Source organism: Archocentrus centrarchus, chromosome 1, assembly GCF_007364275.1.
Source record: "Archocentrus centrarchus isolate MPI-CPG fArcCen1 chromosome 1, fArcCen1, whole genome shotgun sequence".
NCBI classification, from domain to species: domain Eukaryota; kingdom Metazoa; phylum Chordata; class Actinopteri; order Cichliformes; family Cichlidae; genus Archocentrus; species Archocentrus centrarchus.
This window is the reverse complement of record NC_044346.1, coordinates 26,928,466-26,946,949: the sequence shown is the minus strand read 5'-3', so window position 1 is coordinate 26,946,949 and position 18,484 is coordinate 26,928,466. Positions and strand designations below refer to the sequence as shown.

General features: G+C 39.1%; 1 protein-coding gene across 4 annotated transcripts; it reads right to left on the bottom strand.

Annotated features, from left to right (window-relative positions):
• Positions 1 to 122: 122 nt before the first annotated feature.
• LOC115781638 (centrosomal protein of 95 kDa) lies at positions 123 to 17,936 on the bottom strand. 4 transcript variants are annotated; one of them, XM_030731412.1, is made up of 21 exons: positions 17,760 to 17,936; positions 16,846 to 16,974; positions 16,036 to 16,143; positions 15,705 to 15,815; positions 15,223 to 15,343; positions 14,433 to 14,551; positions 13,292 to 13,530; positions 12,414 to 12,474; positions 12,171 to 12,238; positions 11,789 to 11,985; positions 11,469 to 11,598; positions 11,164 to 11,281; positions 10,747 to 10,952; positions 10,016 to 10,111; positions 9,141 to 9,291; positions 3,907 to 4,076; positions 3,735 to 3,809; positions 3,265 to 3,417; positions 2,531 to 2,677; positions 2,377 to 2,448; positions 123 to 1,100 (listed from the first exon to the last, which is right to left on the bottom strand). In XM_030731412.1, the coding sequence occupies exons 1-21, from the start codon at positions 17,782 to 17,784 to the stop codon at positions 924 to 926; spliced, it is 2,673 nt and encodes an 890-aa protein (XP_030587272.1). In that variant the 5' UTR covers positions 17,785 to 17,936; the 3' UTR covers positions 123 to 923. The 4 variants fall into 4 exon arrangements, with proteins under 4 accessions (XP_030587272.1, XP_030587298.1, XP_030587281.1 ...); XM_030731438.1 differs by having other exon boundaries at positions 10,040 to 10,111; XM_030731421.1 differs by having other exon boundaries at positions 11,469 to 11,595.
• Positions 17,937 to 18,484: the final 548 nt, after the last annotated feature.

Below are 18,484 nucleotides of genomic sequence, written 5' to 3'. Positions count from 1 at the left end.
AATTATGGTCAGTTTTACCTCAGATTTAAAAGTGAAGCTTTTGTCCTTCATGTTATATTCATGAGGTACAATTTCTGATCATTTGGTCAAGTACATTAGGCATCAACATCTTAGTCAAGAAAAAGGGTGAGCTCACACATTTAATACGTGTTGACAGCCAACTTGTGTGCTTATAGATACAATGCACAATGTCAGTAGACAGTGTTGGGAGAAACCTTTGTGCACCAGTCCAAAGCGCTCAAATTCAGCTGAGGTTAAAAAAACAAAACAAAAAAACAATCACAATGGTGCTGAGGAAAAGAAGGCGTCAAAGACTGATTATCGTCACCCTGGTGATTAGAAAGTAAATCAGGTTAATTTAAAAACTGAACATTAAAGTTAAAAAATAAATAATCCACTGGCATGGTTAAAATATTAAGGAAGACCTCGCACATAAAAGGTAAAATGTTAAGTCTTGTGACATTCATACTTAACTTTGCATCTGTGGTCCTTATTTGGCAAGAGGAAGAACATTTTGCTAGTTTTTTTTTTTGCTACATTAACAACACAAAGACTGCACAGTGAAGGAGTTAAAACATTCTTAGTTATCAAGTATTAAAAACCCACAGAGGAAGGGGACTTGGTCCAAGGTGTCTTAAGATCAGCAGCTGAGGTGAGAGGAAGAGCTAGCCAAACTAGCCAATAGCTACATTTAGTCAGAGTGTGTTCAGTTCATCAGTAATCTATAATCAGTACTTGTACAAGTTCTTGCAAAGTGAGTTTCCTTTTCCTGTGCAAATCTCTGAAGGAGGATACTTGAGGAGATCGTACTGTTCATGCATCAGGTTCTCGTACCATTGTTGCAAACAGCAGGAAGTCTCTTGTAGCATTATCCTTTGATACAAACCAGCACCACGTGGCACTTAAACCGGAGTCTTCCTCAGTCAGTGCAGATAGCTAGTGTTGTACTGGAAGGAAGCCATCCGAACCCGATTACGCAGCCTCTGGATCTCCAGCTCCTGGAAGTAGTCGTCCTCATTGTTCTGGATGATGATCTGCTGCAGTTCACCGATTTCACGCTCCATCCTGGAACGCAGCTCTCGCTTCATCTTCAGCAGAGCCTGGGAAAAAAGGGAATTGTAAATGTTTAAGTTTCTTAAATGATTATTTGTGTTTTCTGGTCTATAAACTATGTACATGTCATCTGTCTGTGGTTTTCATGACTGCAGTACAACAGCAAAGCACTGTGGTTTACAAGCTTTTCAAAGAGTATTCTGGACCGCAAATTCAGTGTCATATTTAGTTTTGATATGCACAAGAAAAGCTATGAATTCACAAAAAGGTTTTCACTTGTTCAAGGTAAAAAAAAAAACCCCTCCAGTTTGGCTGAATTCATAGAACCAATTCAATCTAATAAATCGCATGGATGGGTGTTCTGTTAACTGTAATCATCACATAAAACCCCCCACTCAGCAGTCCCCATCTGTCAGCATTCAGAAAGTCTGAAGTTTGAAGCAGACTATATGTCTTGAGATTCAGGTCCACTCTGGAATTTTACACCAGGGCTCCAGTTCTATCCTCATCCTGAAAACCTCACACCAAAATAATTCCAAAGAGCCACATATCCTTCAGTATGTATCTTGCTAACTTGTCTGTGATGGGCTTTTTTTGAGTTGGCAAAAGGCCTGCTGAGGTTGTGAGAATAGGCTGTCCAAAAACAGAAAAGAGAGAGAAAAAAAAAAAGTCATATAGTTGATGCTGCTGCTGGCAAACAGAATGAGATGGCTTTTAAAAAACTTGAAACAGTCTGCATCAGCTTGTAAATTTGCCATTCGTAAGTTTAGATTGCTGTGTGACTACTGCACTATGAGATGCTCTGCCTACAGAGCATGCAGGTGAGTTTAAAGAGTGCCCTCTGCTGGACTACATGACAAATTACATTAATTTGTAAAAACTAAACACATGGTGGTTAGCACTGCTGCCTCACAGCTAGGATGACATCTAGGTCTGCATTTGAATCCACCTTGGCCCAGGCCTCTCTGTGTGGAGTTTGCATGTTCTCCCCGTGTCTGAGTGGGTTTTCTCCGGGTACTCCGGTTTCCTCCCAAAGTCCAAAGATGTGCAGTTACTGGGGTTAGGTTAATTGGTCCCTCTAAATTGCCCATAGGTGTGAATGGTTGTCTGTCTCTTTGTGTTAGCCCTGTGACAGGCTGGCGACCTGTACAGGGTGTACCCTGCCTCTCGCCCTATGACAGCTGGGATAGGCTGACCCTGAACAGGATAAGAGGAAGAGGATGGATGGATGGACACATCTGGTGCAATTTGAATATTAAATTTTTCTACTTTTAAAAAATATTTAAATTAACCATAAGCAGCAGTAATAAGAATAACATTTACCTTTTCTTGGGCTTTTTTCCGAACCTGGATGTCCTGTCGCTCTTGTGCAAGTTTTTCAGCTAGGAGTGAAAACTGAAAGAGAGAGAGAGCATGTCAAACTACACCTGTCGTTACCTCCATTTTAACACAGCAGAAAGTGGTATGTGTGTCTTACCTGGTCTTTGTAGTAGTTCTCCATGGACTTTATCTGATCCTGCTGTCGCCTCTGCTGTTCCAGTCGCTGTTCCCTGGCGAAGGCTCTCTGCTCTCTCAACCGATTCTTCTGCATCTCCAAACCCTCCTCGAACAGCTGCCGAAACATCTGCAAATACACATAATTACATTAAGTAGCATTACATCACCCAAACATGCCAAATAATCACATATTCTTTAAATATTATTCCAACCTTTACCATCAGCAGAGCCATTTTTGAGCAACATCTGGTTGCTGAAAATGTTTGACAGTCTATTAAGTATAAATTAGACTCCACTTTGAGTCCCATCTGTCTTTACTGAAGTGAATCAAATTAAAAGTAGTCTATTTTGATAATAAATAGAGTACAGAAGCCCAGTAGCTCTAAATATCTGTTGGTAGTGAAAACAAACAAATCTACATGTTCCTAACTTTAGCAATCAAGGCTGTGCACGGAGGACATGGATGAGGGTACAATATTCACGTCCCTGTAGTCAGCAGAAGCCGTCAAATATTTCAAACATTTACTGTTTTAGCTTCTCAGCTGAGATTGTTAAATACATTTCTATTTTCACAGAAATAAAATCTTTGTTACAATCTCAACAAGTTTGTTAACGTCATATATATGTCATACATTTAAAATGAAGAGTAAATGAAGTAAATAATTACTTGTAGCTTTAGTCCTAGGACTGTAATGAATAACTGTCACTACCCACCCTCTCCTCCTTGGTGCGAGCTCTCATCAGGCGGGCTCGGTGCTGAACATGGTAATCGTCGTGGTACTTCTTGGCGCGAGCTATCTGCTGCCTCTGCTCCCTCAGTCTGTTCTGGGTCGACTTCTGTTGCTGGATTCGCTCTTTGAAGTCTCTCTAAAGAATCAACAGCTCAGTCAGAGAGATACTGTGCAGCACAGGCTGGTAGAGTCTGTGCCCTATACCTCTTATCCAGCAGCAGGGCACTGGTGGAGAGCCAGTTCTGCTTTGGTGCCTTTTGAGAATTAGATGACATTTTGACAGGTTTAAGAAGTGTGTTAAGATGTGTTGCCAGCAGGCAATTTTCAGGTTTTTGGAACCTGCATTAGTCCATATTTGGCAGAAATGTGGGAGACCAGGTCTAGTTACGGAACCTGCGTCAGTGGAAAAGGGATAGTAGAGGATAGTATTGTAACTGATATGTTGATGCTCACCAGGCGCCTGCTGTGGTCCTGTTTTTTACGAACAAGCTCAACCAACAGGTCGTGTTTCCTCTGGGCCTCTTCCACCTGGAAGTTTAATTATATATTTATTAATGAGGCCATTAATCTGACAATGTTGTGCAGGCCAAAGGGGGCCAGACACATGAAATGGCCACTGTCTTACCTCTCTGGAGAGTTTGCTGTAATGCCGACTCTGATTGGAAGACATTGCGTGGAGTCTGTCCACCTGCTGCATTTGCTGCTCCCACATTAGACCCAGAGTGTGAGGTGAGATGTGAAGGTGAGGCAACTCGTCCCGGAGCACTGGGAGAAGCTCATTTTCCATTATTGTCACTGGAGAGACAGGGAGCACATAGCAGAAAATGTAATTAATAACATTTATTACTCTGTATCTTGTTTTTGTATTGTTTTAATGACATTTAATTTTTTTTTATTTGTTATTTTTGTAAGCAGCAAACTGTATACTACTATGCAAGGCTACATTCAACATGTGTCTCTCATTTATAAAAGCAACTGATCAATTAAGAAACTGGCATCAACAGACACTGTTTTTTTCCCACCTGTGTAAGCATGATGCTCTGAGACCACACTGCAAATCAAATACACGTGTTAGCACTCTTGTGGTGGTTTAGTGTTGCAGGGAATCCTTAGTGGAGCTGAGTGAGATTTAAACTCCACTTTCCTGTGGACCTGCTACTGTCTCTTCCTGTAGTGGCTGCTTAGAAACTCATGAAACAATCTCACCTTTTTAAATTTTCTAAATGCTTAAACATATGTTGACCTACAAAGGCCACCGTTTCTTTGTGTGTACAATTACGGTGACTAGATCCCAATAAACTAAATGTGGGGTAAAGTGTGTGTTTGTGTGGAATATGTTGCTAATGCTGAGAGGTAGTTTAAAAAAAAAAGTGTGTATGTTGTGGAGGAATAGTTAAAATAACTGTTCCACTATTATTTAAAGTGTGTCCCTCTAATTATAAAGGTGATAAAAATGTTTGTCTTGTCCAATTTATCCATCAGTATGGATCTGGTGTGTGTGTGGAGTTTTTTTGTTTGTTTTGGGGTTTTTTGCAGGTTTAGAGTTATTGCTCTAGACCTTTTTGCCATCTCTTGGATATGATGGAACTAGACGACATTTATCTAAAAAGATTAAAAAAAAAAAGAGATATACTTATAAAATTTATTGCCAATGCCTTCTGGAAATCAAGACCCTTTAACTTAAAAAATAAAACAAAACCTTCATTTCTTGTAAGAACTATTTTTTTTTCTGCCTATCTACACCGACCGGTGTGACACGTGACAACGTGCTCCAAGCAGGATGTAAACATTAATGGCGTCCCCCGTCACTGGTAAACAGCAGTAGTAGGAATGTCACTATTGGTAGATGATGGGCAGTAACATAAAAGTTGACTGTGTTAATTTCCCAACTGCAACAACAAATGGAAAACCTGGTCTGCGGTCAGTTTTCACAGGATATTCTTGAATGACTCGGTGCGACGCAAGTTACGCAGCCTCCAACACCTTAACCGGAACCTTCCGTCATCCTTTTATTTTGGTCTGCAGCGGCCATTTTTCACCCGATGACCTGATTCACCACGAAGGCAGCACCTGTCTGACGCCCTGCCAGAGGCTCTAACGGGAACCGGTAAAAATCCCTGATGCTTCTTTTCCACCGCCGAGATGCCGGTGCTCGTGCCAGTTTCAATGAACCGGCGAAACGCTTAAGAACGGGCCTGCGTTTTCACCGCGCTTCTATGAACTGCTCCTTTACGTATGAGTGTGGGCGGGTCCTCGTCTGGACACGGAAGCTGAAGAGCGCAAACGTGGGAGAACACGCTCCCCTTTCTTGTGCTGCAAATACGTTTTACGGTACAAAGCAAACTACTGCAGCATCTGTGTGCAGCACAGAGGTAAACACAGACAGCGATTAGAGCAAGACGACAAGTACACACTTTGTATCCTTTTATCTGTGACAATGAACTGATACAAAGCAGCAAGTTCAGCCTTAGGGCCCAACCTAATTCACAGCCGTGAAAATCGCTTTGCTTTTCTCATGTAATACACATGTAATCTGGTAGAAAACTTGATGTTGAGATGGCAGAGTCACGCGTTCTTGGTTCGAGACCAGCTAGCTTGCGGGGCCGGAGTTGAACCCGTTTTTCGGCCGAGCACCGAGTGCGTTCACGATGGAATAACCGCTGAACGGTTCAAATACCGGAACCGGAACCCTGACGGTGGAAAAGCGGCTTTCGAATGGCACACACAGTAAAAGAATAAGCTGATTTTACAAGTTATATCAATTTCAGAGCAGATTAACGAAAACTGCGAGTGTCTAATTGAATTATAATTTATTGTTGTTGTTTATAACCCAAACATCAACTCAATAGGGAAGCGGCCCACGGACATTAAAGTAGGGGGACCAGGCGTGGCTTTTTATGTGGGTCTGGACTAGGGATGTGCAATATTGACAAAAAATAATATCTTGATATTTTCTGTAATTTTTGCGATAACAATAAACAATATTTTGCATTATTTAAAAATGTGTTCGTAAAAGAAGTGCAAGCTAGTAAAAAATAAGACTTATATCAGTGTTTTTGACACATTAACTTATATTTTTATTTTATTTAACCAGGAAAAACACAATGAGATTAAAATCTCTCGACAACAGTAAACAGAAAAACTTAAGTGAGTTTTTCAAAAGCAGTTGCTCAATACAGAAGACGTGCAGCACGTGCAGCAGCCTATACTAAAGCATAAAGTAGTGAACGCGTGGAGCCGAGGGTTTTGATTGTTGTTTTTTTCCCCAGTCATTAGCATACTCCATAATGTCAGCTCGCACATCGTTAACAGCAATTACAATATTATCGTAGATGATATATATCGCACATCCCTAGTCTGCACAAGCAGTGTCATTACTTGTCCTGTATACTGAGACAGTATCCCTCATCTTTTCTGTCCCTCAGTTTTCAGTATTGTCAACAGAGACAGTCACCATGAGTCCTGCAGGTTTACATGTCAACATCTGCCACCTACAAGCCCAAGGGGTGGAAACTGCAACCACCACAAAGTCACAAGATAGGCAATACAACAAATAAAAGGAAATGCAGCTTATGATTCTCAGTGTTTTTGAAAAAATGTTGATGGATGCATGCACACTGAAACCCAGTTACTAGATGAAACAACAACTCAGATAACAGCAGTTTTAAGGGTAAAAGGAGCATACAAAAGTGTAAGACAGGGCTCTTCAACTCCAGGCCTTGAGAGCCCCTGTCCTGCAGGTTTTAGATGTGTCTCTGCTTCAACACACCTGAGTCAAATATAGAAGTCATTAGCAGGACTCTGGAGAACTTGACTGCATACTGAGGAGGTAATTCAGCCATTTGATTCAAATGTGTTGGATCAGGGACACATCTAAATCCTGCAGAACAGGGGCTCTTGAGGCCTGGAGTTGAAGAGCCCTGATGTAAGATGAATATCACATAAAACTAAACTCTAGCTCCCCATTTAGAAGGGGTGCAGATTGCCGTGTTGAGTGCAGTCAGAATACCTGAGCATCGCAGTTCTTTTATTCCTAAATTATTATAAATTATTTAATATTTTTCCTTGACCTCATCACTTTTTCTAGTGAGGCCAAGAAAAAACAAAACAAAACATTTTTTGGACTGTTCAACCACAGCAAATCTGACAAATATATTTTTATTTCATTATTGTTACAGTTGCAAGCAGATGCCAGTAATGGACCAACCGTCAGGTCAGTTCAGAAGCACAGGTGAGTCAGTGAATGATCTCTACTATCTGATTTGGATTATCTGTGCATGTGCATTTAAATACTAACACTGTTAGTGATTTACATAACCAAACCTTTGTAATGGTCATGTGTAAGAACTGGTTGCTGAAGATTGATGCCATACAAATAATTACAAAATTAAATAATTTGGATCTTACCCTTGTGGAAGATACAGATGCATTTCTTATTAAAAGTTGAACAAGGGAATTGTCTGTGTCTATTTATTGGTAAACACTGACACTCTGGCAGCAGTGCCTTGTGGTGAATGTTCAGGTCCACAAATGTTTCAGGCTACCCTCTTGATCATCATTCTCAGCATCAGATAGTAATACTTTGACAAATGGAAACAAGCAAGATGAGTCATCAAAAGAGAATCATTGCTTCAGGACTCCCAAATGGTTTGAATATAGACCCTTCACCAAAATACCTTTATGAGTTTAGTTTAATATGTTAACTCAATCTAAAATCTATACGCCAAATGGCCCGTACCTCCTATAGGTTGTAAAGTTATAGAAGCAGTAAGAACAACACAATTTTCCTTTACTTTAGAATCTACATTTGTTTCAAAATAGTCCCTTCTTAAATTGTTAAGTATTCAAACTTTTGACTAGAACATCAGTTTAATTAACATTCTGACATTAATTTACAGGCCTTCAAGTAAATCTGCCAGAGAAGTGCGCCTCGACCACTGAGAAGTAAGTCAGCAATTAACTGATCACATTCTTCAATTTTCCAAATAAAGATTTAAGTTCAAGTAGAGAAAGTAGAGCATTCTTTTTAAGCTTTGTTATACATCATTCAGTTATACTGAGGTACTCTGAGTGAGATCTCTTGTATGCCATTATCTGTAGCCATGCTTCACACAATAGGTGTCATTGTTTCACAGCGATTATTTTCTGATATATTTCAGAACAACTCCACAGTACATTGTTGACGAAGAGGCTATTCTGCAGCTGATGAGGACCTGCCCAGTGTGCAACAAAAAGTGCCGCTGCAGCAAACACACTCGCGGTCCTTACCTCATAGTCTACCAGAGCTGTTACTTCTGTGATTATCAGCGCAAGTGGGCCAGCCAGCCCGAAGCCAGAACAATGAACATTTATAAGACACAAACACTGTCCAAGAGGAAACTGCCAGCAAAGGGCGAGGTTAACACTAAAGCAGAGTCATCACAGCCTAACGGAACAGGAGTTTCTGAACCCTCAGCCTCACCTGAGGAGAGGTCACAACATACATGAATCCGAACATGTCCTGGTTTTAAATGTCTTAAGGTGGATTGTTGTTTTTTTCTGTAACTCCACTGCAGAGCTGTAGTTTCATCCATAATTAATATTTAAAGAACAAAGTATGAAGTTAGCAGATAAGCACAGTTTTGTTCACTAGTCATGAGAAATTCTGCTTGAAAATATCACTGTGCCACTGTGTGGAGGAAACTCACTTTTAATATTAACTGTAATTTCCATGTTTAGAGAAACATGTTTCTGCAGTGCAACGTATGTACATCACTCCGAGTCATGTTTAAAACACATGAACTGCCTTAAAAAATAAGATTTACTTTATTTATCATAAAAGTTAGGGTCCATGTGATTAAAATACAAGTCTAAACTTACTCGACGGAGCTTTCCCAGGGGCCTCCAACCGTCTCTGTCTTGGTGTGGTCTGTGTGTTACGTTGTGATTTATGCCGAGCTTTCGATTTAGCCGGTGACGCTCTGGGTGCTGGTGAAATATCCTTTAGTAGGGCCTCTCTGTACTCTCGCTCCTGTACACACAGAGTCCTGGTTTAGCAAACTGGAACAAATGCCTCTACACTCACAACTTTTACTATTAAAAGTAAAATATTTGGACTGTTTTGGTGTTTACGTTTAGAAAAGTCTTAACACATCTAAAATGAGAGGCAGTTTAAATTTTTGTAGTTAAATTATTTCCTATACTTTTTTAAAAAATGTTCCCGGGTTGCATCCCAAAGTTTTTACTGTACCCCAGTCAGCAGATTTCTCCTGTTAAATTACATTCAAATTTTGTATTCTCTCTGAACTAATAGGCTTTTTATTACAGTTTTTTTCTACTTATGTTATATCAAGGGTATAAACATTTTTAAAACATTCATATACCATTATTTTATTTATTTGTCAATCTTTGTGAAATTTAGTTTTCCCAAATTTTCTTATGGCTGGATACAAATGGTAAATTCCATAACTTTTCCAGAAAAAAAATAATGAATAAATAAATAAATAAATAAATAAATAAGGTCTTTACCCATGTCAACTCCATTCAAACAAACACTCAATTCCCCGATATGCTGCTATCAGATTTGAAGAAAAACAAATAGGTCGGGACCCATGGTATGGTTTACGTTTGTTCACCAGATACTTAATGTAAGTGGTATCAGGTTATACCGATAGTTTTATATTCTGACCTTTAAGTTGGCAGGGAACTGTCCTTACTGCACTCACACTGTACAAGAGATTAGATTCATAACTTACAGCTTCCTGAGCTTTGACACGTGCCTTATCTAGTTCTTCACGTTCTTTTTCTTCATATCTTTTCAACTCCTCCTCGTAGGCTTTACTCTCGAGATACTGAAAGAGAGAGAGAATCATTTAATTTTCAAAGCACATGAAAATAATCAAGCAGATTCACCATTTGTGCATGCACCTTTTCCTTGTTTCAAAGATTGCTCATGTTTGTGCATGACATCTTTACATTTGCACAAGGGTAAGAAAAGAAGAAGACAATAGTCTACAAGGGCTTGACCCAATATACTCCCAACTATGTTTCAGTGCATTAAAAACATGCATGCTGCTATATTTGTCTTTCATCAGATGACAGTTTTTTTTTGGTTATGGAAAATAGATTGAAATATCAAATTTTTTTCAGACACTTCTAATGGCAACAAAACTTTATGTTCAGATTAAAATACTTTATGTCCATACAATAAACTAAGGTATGCAGACAGCAGGCAGGTCTGATTAATGGCACGTTCTTCTACCAGTGAGAATGGTGGTCTGGAGCTCTGTTAGCATAATTTTACCTCAGATCTTCAGCTCATAATTTTCAGGGCAGTGTATGGTTTAAGATATAAATAGGTTCAGTTTTAAATGTAAGCTGGAAAGACAGTAAAAAAAAATTTCCCTCCTTTTTTAAAAATTGTCAACTGCATTCATTTTTAAAGACAACTGAATGCCAACTTTTTTGATCACAGTACTATTAATACCTTTCTATGTTTTCTGTGAGACGGTCTGTGGTGAGGCTCTTCTTGCTTTGACCGATCAGACACTGTGAGGTTGGACTGTCTCCCATCATCCAAGCTGAGGGCCTGTGCCATGGCATCCTCCAGCTGTCCCTGCAGGGGGCGACGGACTCGAGGAGGGGAGGGGGATAAGGAGCGTGTCCGGTGGGTAGATTCAGGATCAGCTGCTCCTGAAACCATAAAATGTTATATTTGACTTATTTTATTAATTTGCATGAGATCCAAAATGGTTAAGATAACGTGTATCTTCTAAGACTCTTTCACAAAAATAAAAGTAAAAATGAACATTAAAAGTTGTTTGAAGTTTGCTGTGAAAATGTGAAGGACAAAGTCTGTGCTTTCTAATAGAATTTTTTTCTTTTAGCCAAAATATGTGCATACCTGTGTGCTGTCTGGAAGTCCTGCGACACTCCATGATGCTATCGCTGTGGTGCGACTGCTTGTCCTCCTCTCTGACCTCACTGGACTCTCCAGTTTCGCCCAGAACTCGTTTAAGCATCTACATGAATTGCACAAGACACACAGTCACGCAAGCTCAAGGGATATTGCACAAATACATAAGTGCTGCAATTAACAAAGACTTAAAATAATGTAGCCAGGAACCACTCCATAATAGTGACAAGACTGACAATGATCCTTTTGTTGTGAGCTCACTGACCGCTTTGTTCAACTAAATGCAAGCATACCTGATCAAGTTCCTCTAGTCGATAGGACAGGTTTTCGGATATTTCATGCAACTCTTGTTCTGCCTGCTTGTTCCTTTTTCGATGATAAGACAGAGGCTCTTCAAAATCTTCCTGCTGTGCTCTGCTACTGCTTGGGAAGGCCAATAATAGAGAACATAATGCAGAAATAGTTAGGGAATCAAAAGAAAAATAAATTGACTACACTGCCTTCACATAAAAAAAAAATTTTTTTAAATTTAGTCTGTGATTATATTCTATTATTTTTCCTCATAGCTTTCTTCTATTCTCTTTAGCTCTCAAGGTGAATCATAAAGTCTTACCTAAGGGCAGTTCTTTCTCTGTAACCTATCCTTCTGTCCTTTAATCTTTGTGTGTAACTCAGCTCCTCTTCATTTTCCTCTTCCTCTTCAGTGTCTGGTGGAGAAGGCGTGGTTGGTGTCATTCCATCCTGCAGGGTGAGGAAGAGCACATCCGGCTGGGTTCGGAATAAAACCCTCCTGGGACCTCCATTAGTTGGCTAAGAAAATAAAGAAAATGCATTAATTTTTACTTCATTACCGTATCTGAGCATTACTGTACGTACCAGTTAAACAGTGCCACTATTTTTTTTAAACAGAGCATCCAGCATACAGATTTAAAATTTATCCTTTAGATGAACTGTTAAAATTGGTACAAGTGAAAGTGCACTGGTTGCTCTCTCACCTCTAGTGTCTCCCCCTCCACTTCTGTCCCAGCTCTTTGCCGGCTGATTAAAGACTTCTCACTCACAGCTGGAAATCAGACAAGACATGATGTCAAAAACTATGTGACACTTCACTTCATTTCCAATCATGTTTTCATTCAGTTCAAGCAGGCCTTCTTAATGCAGCAGGCATTCCAATCTAACACTTTAACCAGTTGAAACTGTGTTTTATTGACTGTGATAAGACATGTGGTTTGACTCACCAGGTGACTGGCAATGGGTAGAAGACTGCAGTCCATTAGTTTCAGTTACTACTTTAGAGGTCTGTGAAATATTGAGAGGAGAAAGAGTCAAGTTTTAGGCAAAGCTGAGCAGAAGTTATTAACATTTATTACAGAGGTTTAGATTTAGTGCTAAACAATCTGCAGCTTTCAAATGTGAACTCTGTAAATTGACTAGAAACTTGAGAAGACTTTTTAGAACATAATATGTTGACTGAAAGTACAAAAAGTTACTGAAATAAAAAAAAAAAAAATGTTAAAAATGGGGAAAATGAAACTGGTGCTTGTTGTCATGTACTTTATGCTATAGGAGCAGACCACATGTCAAAGAACACCAGGTCAGACTCATGACAGGACCTGTAAACATAGATAGTTTTATAGTTCATACGAAGTGATGACTGGATGCAAATGTAGGAAAAATGCTAATCTTTCAACAGATATTGTGATAACTTAAAGTGTTTCCATGGCCTGCAGACTTTTGGATGTACCCACACTTTTATTTTTAGTTACACAAGAACAATCAACAGACATTCAAAAGGCAAATATCACATACTATACATTTAGAGGTTCAGCAACCGAATGTTGCTGAACGTGGAGATCAAAATGAAGTGCGTTAGGGAAGTAACTTCATGTTGTTTCAAAAAAGTCAGCATCTGAGTCAGCATAAGCTCATCCTTCCTGTATTTGCTTTGGAATCACTAAAGTGTGTTTATGACAGGGAAAGTGTCAAATATTAACATATCACTGATCACACTTCTTGTAAAACTTAAAGATAAAGTTTGAATATTATTTTAAACTGCAGATCATATCAGGTAGAACACACACAACACTTAAACCTTATCACTTTATATAAACGATACCTCTGTAGTGATGAGGCTGGCTTCCTCCTCTGTGTGCTGCTCTTTGACACCAGCAGCTGCGGGGAGTTGGCCGGCTGAGATAGGGCCTATCATGGGACTGTGGGGAGTGTTGGACTGGTTTGGTGGCTGTAGTGCGATGGCAGAGTGTATCAGTTCAGTCTGTGGTGCTTCCTCATTGTCCACAGCACATCTGGCAGAGGTGGTGACTGCATCTGAGGTTTGGGGAGGGACAGCCAGTCCTTGCATTAAAAGAAAAAAAAAGAAAAGAAAAACAGATTTGTTACAGATAAAGATGTTAAAGTCTTTTATAAGTCTTTGATAATAAAAAATAAATCAAATATACATGATAGCACAGGGAAACAAGATTACACTTTCATGACAGATTCCTTTGCTTTATGTACACAAAGTGATGCCCTTTCATCCTCACTTGAGCCGCGTTTCCATACTGAACTACTCAGCGCGACTCGACTCGCCGCGGTTTGAAGGTGTTTCCATTAGTATCTGGTACTTTTTTTGTACTCACTCACCCAGAGTCCCAAGTGATCCAAGGTGATCTGAAAATGTGACGCGGAAGAATAGCATGCCACTGATTGGCCACGGAGCAACATAGGGTATTACTATGGTTTTATTACAGTAATTGTTGCCATAAGTCCACTAACAGCAGCACTTCTGAAGTACACTGAGCCGATTATGACATGTTCTGTACTTAACAATGATAACCTTCATCCATTAAAATATTGTACAGGAGAATTATGCATGATGATGATATTAAACTGTCATTAGCTGTAAGAGTTGTGTTGAGTCGAGTCGACCCACGCTGAGTAGTTCTGTGTGGAAATGCGGCTATAGTGTTGATTCTGAATTGAAACACAGCTGTATACTGGGGCAAACAGACCAGCACCTTCAATAAAAGCACCAAACTGGCTGTCCATGTGATATTATACATTTCAAACAAAGAAAAAAAAAAAAAAAAAAAAAAAAAGATCTACTAAGAGAATGAATTTCAGACAGAAAATGTGACCCAAAAAAAAAAAAAAAAAAAAAAAACCCTGGAAAACCTCATGTTTACTCTATGCATAAAGAAAATAAAGCATTTCGCCAAAAAAAATCCTTGTCACTAAGGGAGCAGAGCAAACCTTACCATCTTTTTTGTCTATGTATGTACGCGCAGAGACACCCAGTCCAATGAGCTCACTGGCTGAACCCACCTCCTCACCATTCCAGGAGTGGAGGGATTGTTTACTGGACTGGATGGCAGATCTAAACATTGAGAAAATTCACACTATAATTACTGTGCATGTTTGACTTTGATAAACATGCTCTGTATTCAACACAGGACATGTGCAGTGGCAAGGTGGTAACTTGCAGAGCCAAATTTCTCCTAAATTCAACTGCAGCACAAAATGTCTAAAAATAATCAAACTTATATATTAAAATGTCACTTAAGGATGTTTTTAAGATCCAAGGCTTTGGAAAAATTACTAATAATTTAACTAGTGTAGAGCATGACTCACACACACAGGCCGTCTCAGTAGTTTTATTTGTTACTGTACCACTATACTAAATTATCCACATATTACTTATTACATTAACCGCTTCCAAAACATCAATATTAATAGTTTTGAAGAGAATAAAAGCAATGCTACAAACAGCATAAAAAAATTACTACTCAAACATGTGTTGATATATTTCCTTTACTAATGACAGTCATTAACATTTTAATATTTACAGTGCTGCAAGAAGGTTGCTGTGTCAACAGGACGTAGAGCAGGATCTGCACTAAAGCTGAATGATAGTGGTCTGAGTCATCAATTTCAAACCTGTCTGTCAGCAGTGTTTTTGGTTTGTGGAAAATACAAACAGATACAGTAATATTCTTTTACTTTTTTACTGAGCCTTCTCTAAAGTGTACCAAACATGTCTGTGCTTACTCTACACTGGATGACAAGGATGCCACCTCCAGTTTTGTCTCCCTCTGCTTTTTGGCTTCACAACCTGGTGGCTCATTGATGTCACCAGGTACATCCTCACTGAGACTGCCATTCTTCTCCTCTGGGAGAGAAAAAAAAAAAAGAAGAAGAAGAAGAAGAATTGCGCAAATTACAGAGAAGTAGAGGCAGAGAAAGCAAAAGTAGTGATTACAACATATTCCATGGAAATTTAAAGAGGAACAAACTCAATTGACCCAACAAAGGCAACAAACTCCCTGATCAAATGTCAAAGCATAAACCTCAAAGTATCACAGTTAGAAATGTCTGAGAAACAGCAAAAAAGTTGGACTGCTTTTATACATTATATTTTTAAAGTACTCAGCTGTGACACTAAAGACATTCAGAAACAGATACTTTTAACTGCCTTTCAAAGTAAAGGTGCATATGTTAATGAGGGAAAAGCAACAAATTCATCGTCCTACCACCATTCCGTGAGTCTTCATTTATCTCCTCACTGAGATATTCCAAGAGGCCATCAAAAATTTCCAATAGGTTCTTAATAGATTCTTTATCCCCTCTGACAACATTTTCTCCTGAAAACAAAGTCATGCTCAGCATTAAACTTTCTGTAAATGTCTTATTTCTCCAACATATGCCATGCAGTGCAAAATAAAGTAATATGATTATGATCTCAAGTTCATTCAAGTTAATGTTCTGCAGGTCTGAAAGAGTGAATCATAGTTGTTCTTCTCCAACATGCACATTATTATTATAGACTCAGAGTTGTTACAAATTAATTTTGTTCCTCCTGACCTGTAATATGTGAGAGGCTAATCTGCAGGTAATCCAAAGATAGAGAATCGATCACAGACTGGACATTGTGGACATTGTCCTCTTGACTGCGTGGTACTGCAATATAATCTAAACAAATAAGAAGAACGCACACATAATTAATCAGAGCCTGTATGCAGACAAAAGACACGTGCATACATGCTCAGCTTTAACTCTTTGCTGTACTCAACAATGAAGGGAACAGAGAGCTTTAAAGTCTGGTAGTGGCATGTTTGGTCTTGGAAAGCATTCCTGACATACTAAAGCACATTCATGTAACCAATTGCTCAACTAAAATGTCACTGCTTGTTAAGTCATAGTATGGCTGTGCAATAATCAAATTTTGAGTTACAAGTCTGGCTTCTATTGATTAAAACAAGATAATTAGAATAAATGATCTCATCTTCTCTTTACTTTGGCCTCTCCATAAGAATTTAGATTTGCTCACTACCATGTTGTAGTAGGTATAGTCCAGTTCACTTTTTTTTTTTTTTTGTTCAAAGAAAATACATTTTCTTTTTTTAAATAATCCACATTCTTTTTCAAAGCCTGTGAGTACTTGGTTAAATAATTGTGATCTCAGTATTGACCAAAATGATGATTTTACATATTTTAATTTTTACCATAATCAAGCAGCCTTAACTCATAGCACTGGTGTGTCTGTAATTGGAATTATATTTTTATTATAAAATTAAAATACGCACATCAACATATGCAAAGCCAGAAACAGAGAATATTAGATTTTTGGGGGGGCTTAAAAATATACAAGTTGACATGTTAACTTCTTCTTACCTGGAACTTTCTCCCCCAGGATGTTCTCATACAAGGAAATGAAAACATCTGCATTACAGTCAGTCAGTTTCCTCAGCCTCAGGTTTATGTGACACTTGGTGAGAAGATCATTTGCCACATCAACCCAATCTGTTGACAAAAAGGGAAGTCATGTCGATTCATATAACAGCAAAACGGGAATTTATAATAGAATTTCTCTTAAATAGTCCTAGAGTATAAGGGAAATTAAAACAGCATCTTTGTCATCACTTAATTATGGAGACATAGAATAGAATAGAATGTCTTTATTGTCATTATACAGGACGTGCAATGAGATTGGAGGATAATCAGGATAATCGTGCATCAAGTGTAGAATTAACCTTTGCTTAACTCATTTTGATGACACCTACTGGTTCTTTGATCACATATCGGATTATTACCAGTTAAGCTTGATTCAATCATGACTGCCCGGAAAACTTCAGTCTAAGAGCGGGCGGGGGCGGGGAGTCTTCAGCTGCTACCTACAAAAGCTGCCGCCTAAAACTCCTGATTTCGGGGGTCCACATTAAGTTTTAAATAAGCAACAGCCGTGTTCTTGTCTTGTAATGAACTCAAAGTACTGCCTAAAAATTCTGCTATCTTTTTCGAAACCTTTTACGCAACTTTACCGGTTGAGTCAACTCAAAAGTAGCTAGCGAAGATCGCTAATGCCAGCTAACACGAACGTGAACATAAAAAAAACAAACAAACAAAAAAAAAAAACACTAAAAGGCGAGCCCACATTTTTCATTCTAAAATACATAGCTGTACCACTCGTGCCAGCCGGGCTCAATGACAAGTCAGAATCCGCAACTTTAACCTGGATGCTAACATTAGCTCTAAGTCAGCGTTATGTGTCGTTAGCTTTCCTCGGACCAGAGCGTCGGCTGCCTCACCTCTCTCTCCCTCTTGAGTTCCCATGAAACACAGCTCTGCAGCAGATAGCTGGAGCTTACAAACAACCGACTAGCTCGACAAAAAGAAAAGTCCCGTATACGCCTGAAGCGAGCGCTATGGTCCGTTTTGTTGTGGTTTTCGGTAACTGGGAGAAGGAACCATCGTTTGAAAGTAATATCTTGTCTGATTGGACGCTAGCTCGTTCTTTGTTTCCGGAAGTACCTTTCGATTGGCGCTTACCGCCCTCTACTGGTGTTAGTACAAATACACTCCAACCTCCACAGAGAATGATTTACCAGGAGGGACATGGCTAGAAATGACATGTGCAGAGGAGGGATAGTCGATATACTGACAAGAGATGCTGAAGATGGAGCTTCTAGGTAGGAGGAAGACCTGAAAGAAGATTCATTTGATGTAGTGCAGAGGGTTGGTGTGACAGAGGAGGATGCAAGGGGATAGGGTGAAATGGAGGCAGATGATCCGCTATGGTGACGCCTAAAATGAGCAGCCGAAAGAAGAAGAGACAGAAATATAGGTGGCGTATTAACTGTAAAAAGCATTAATGCCAGAGTCACTTTAGTGCCATAACATAACACTTTGCATTTTGTTTTAGGACGAATAACCAAAGGAAATCAAAATCAAACTAAACAACTACAAGGAAAATACCACACAGTGAACCTAAGCCTTATGGGCTGGCACATTGAAGAAGTTCCTAACTAGATTA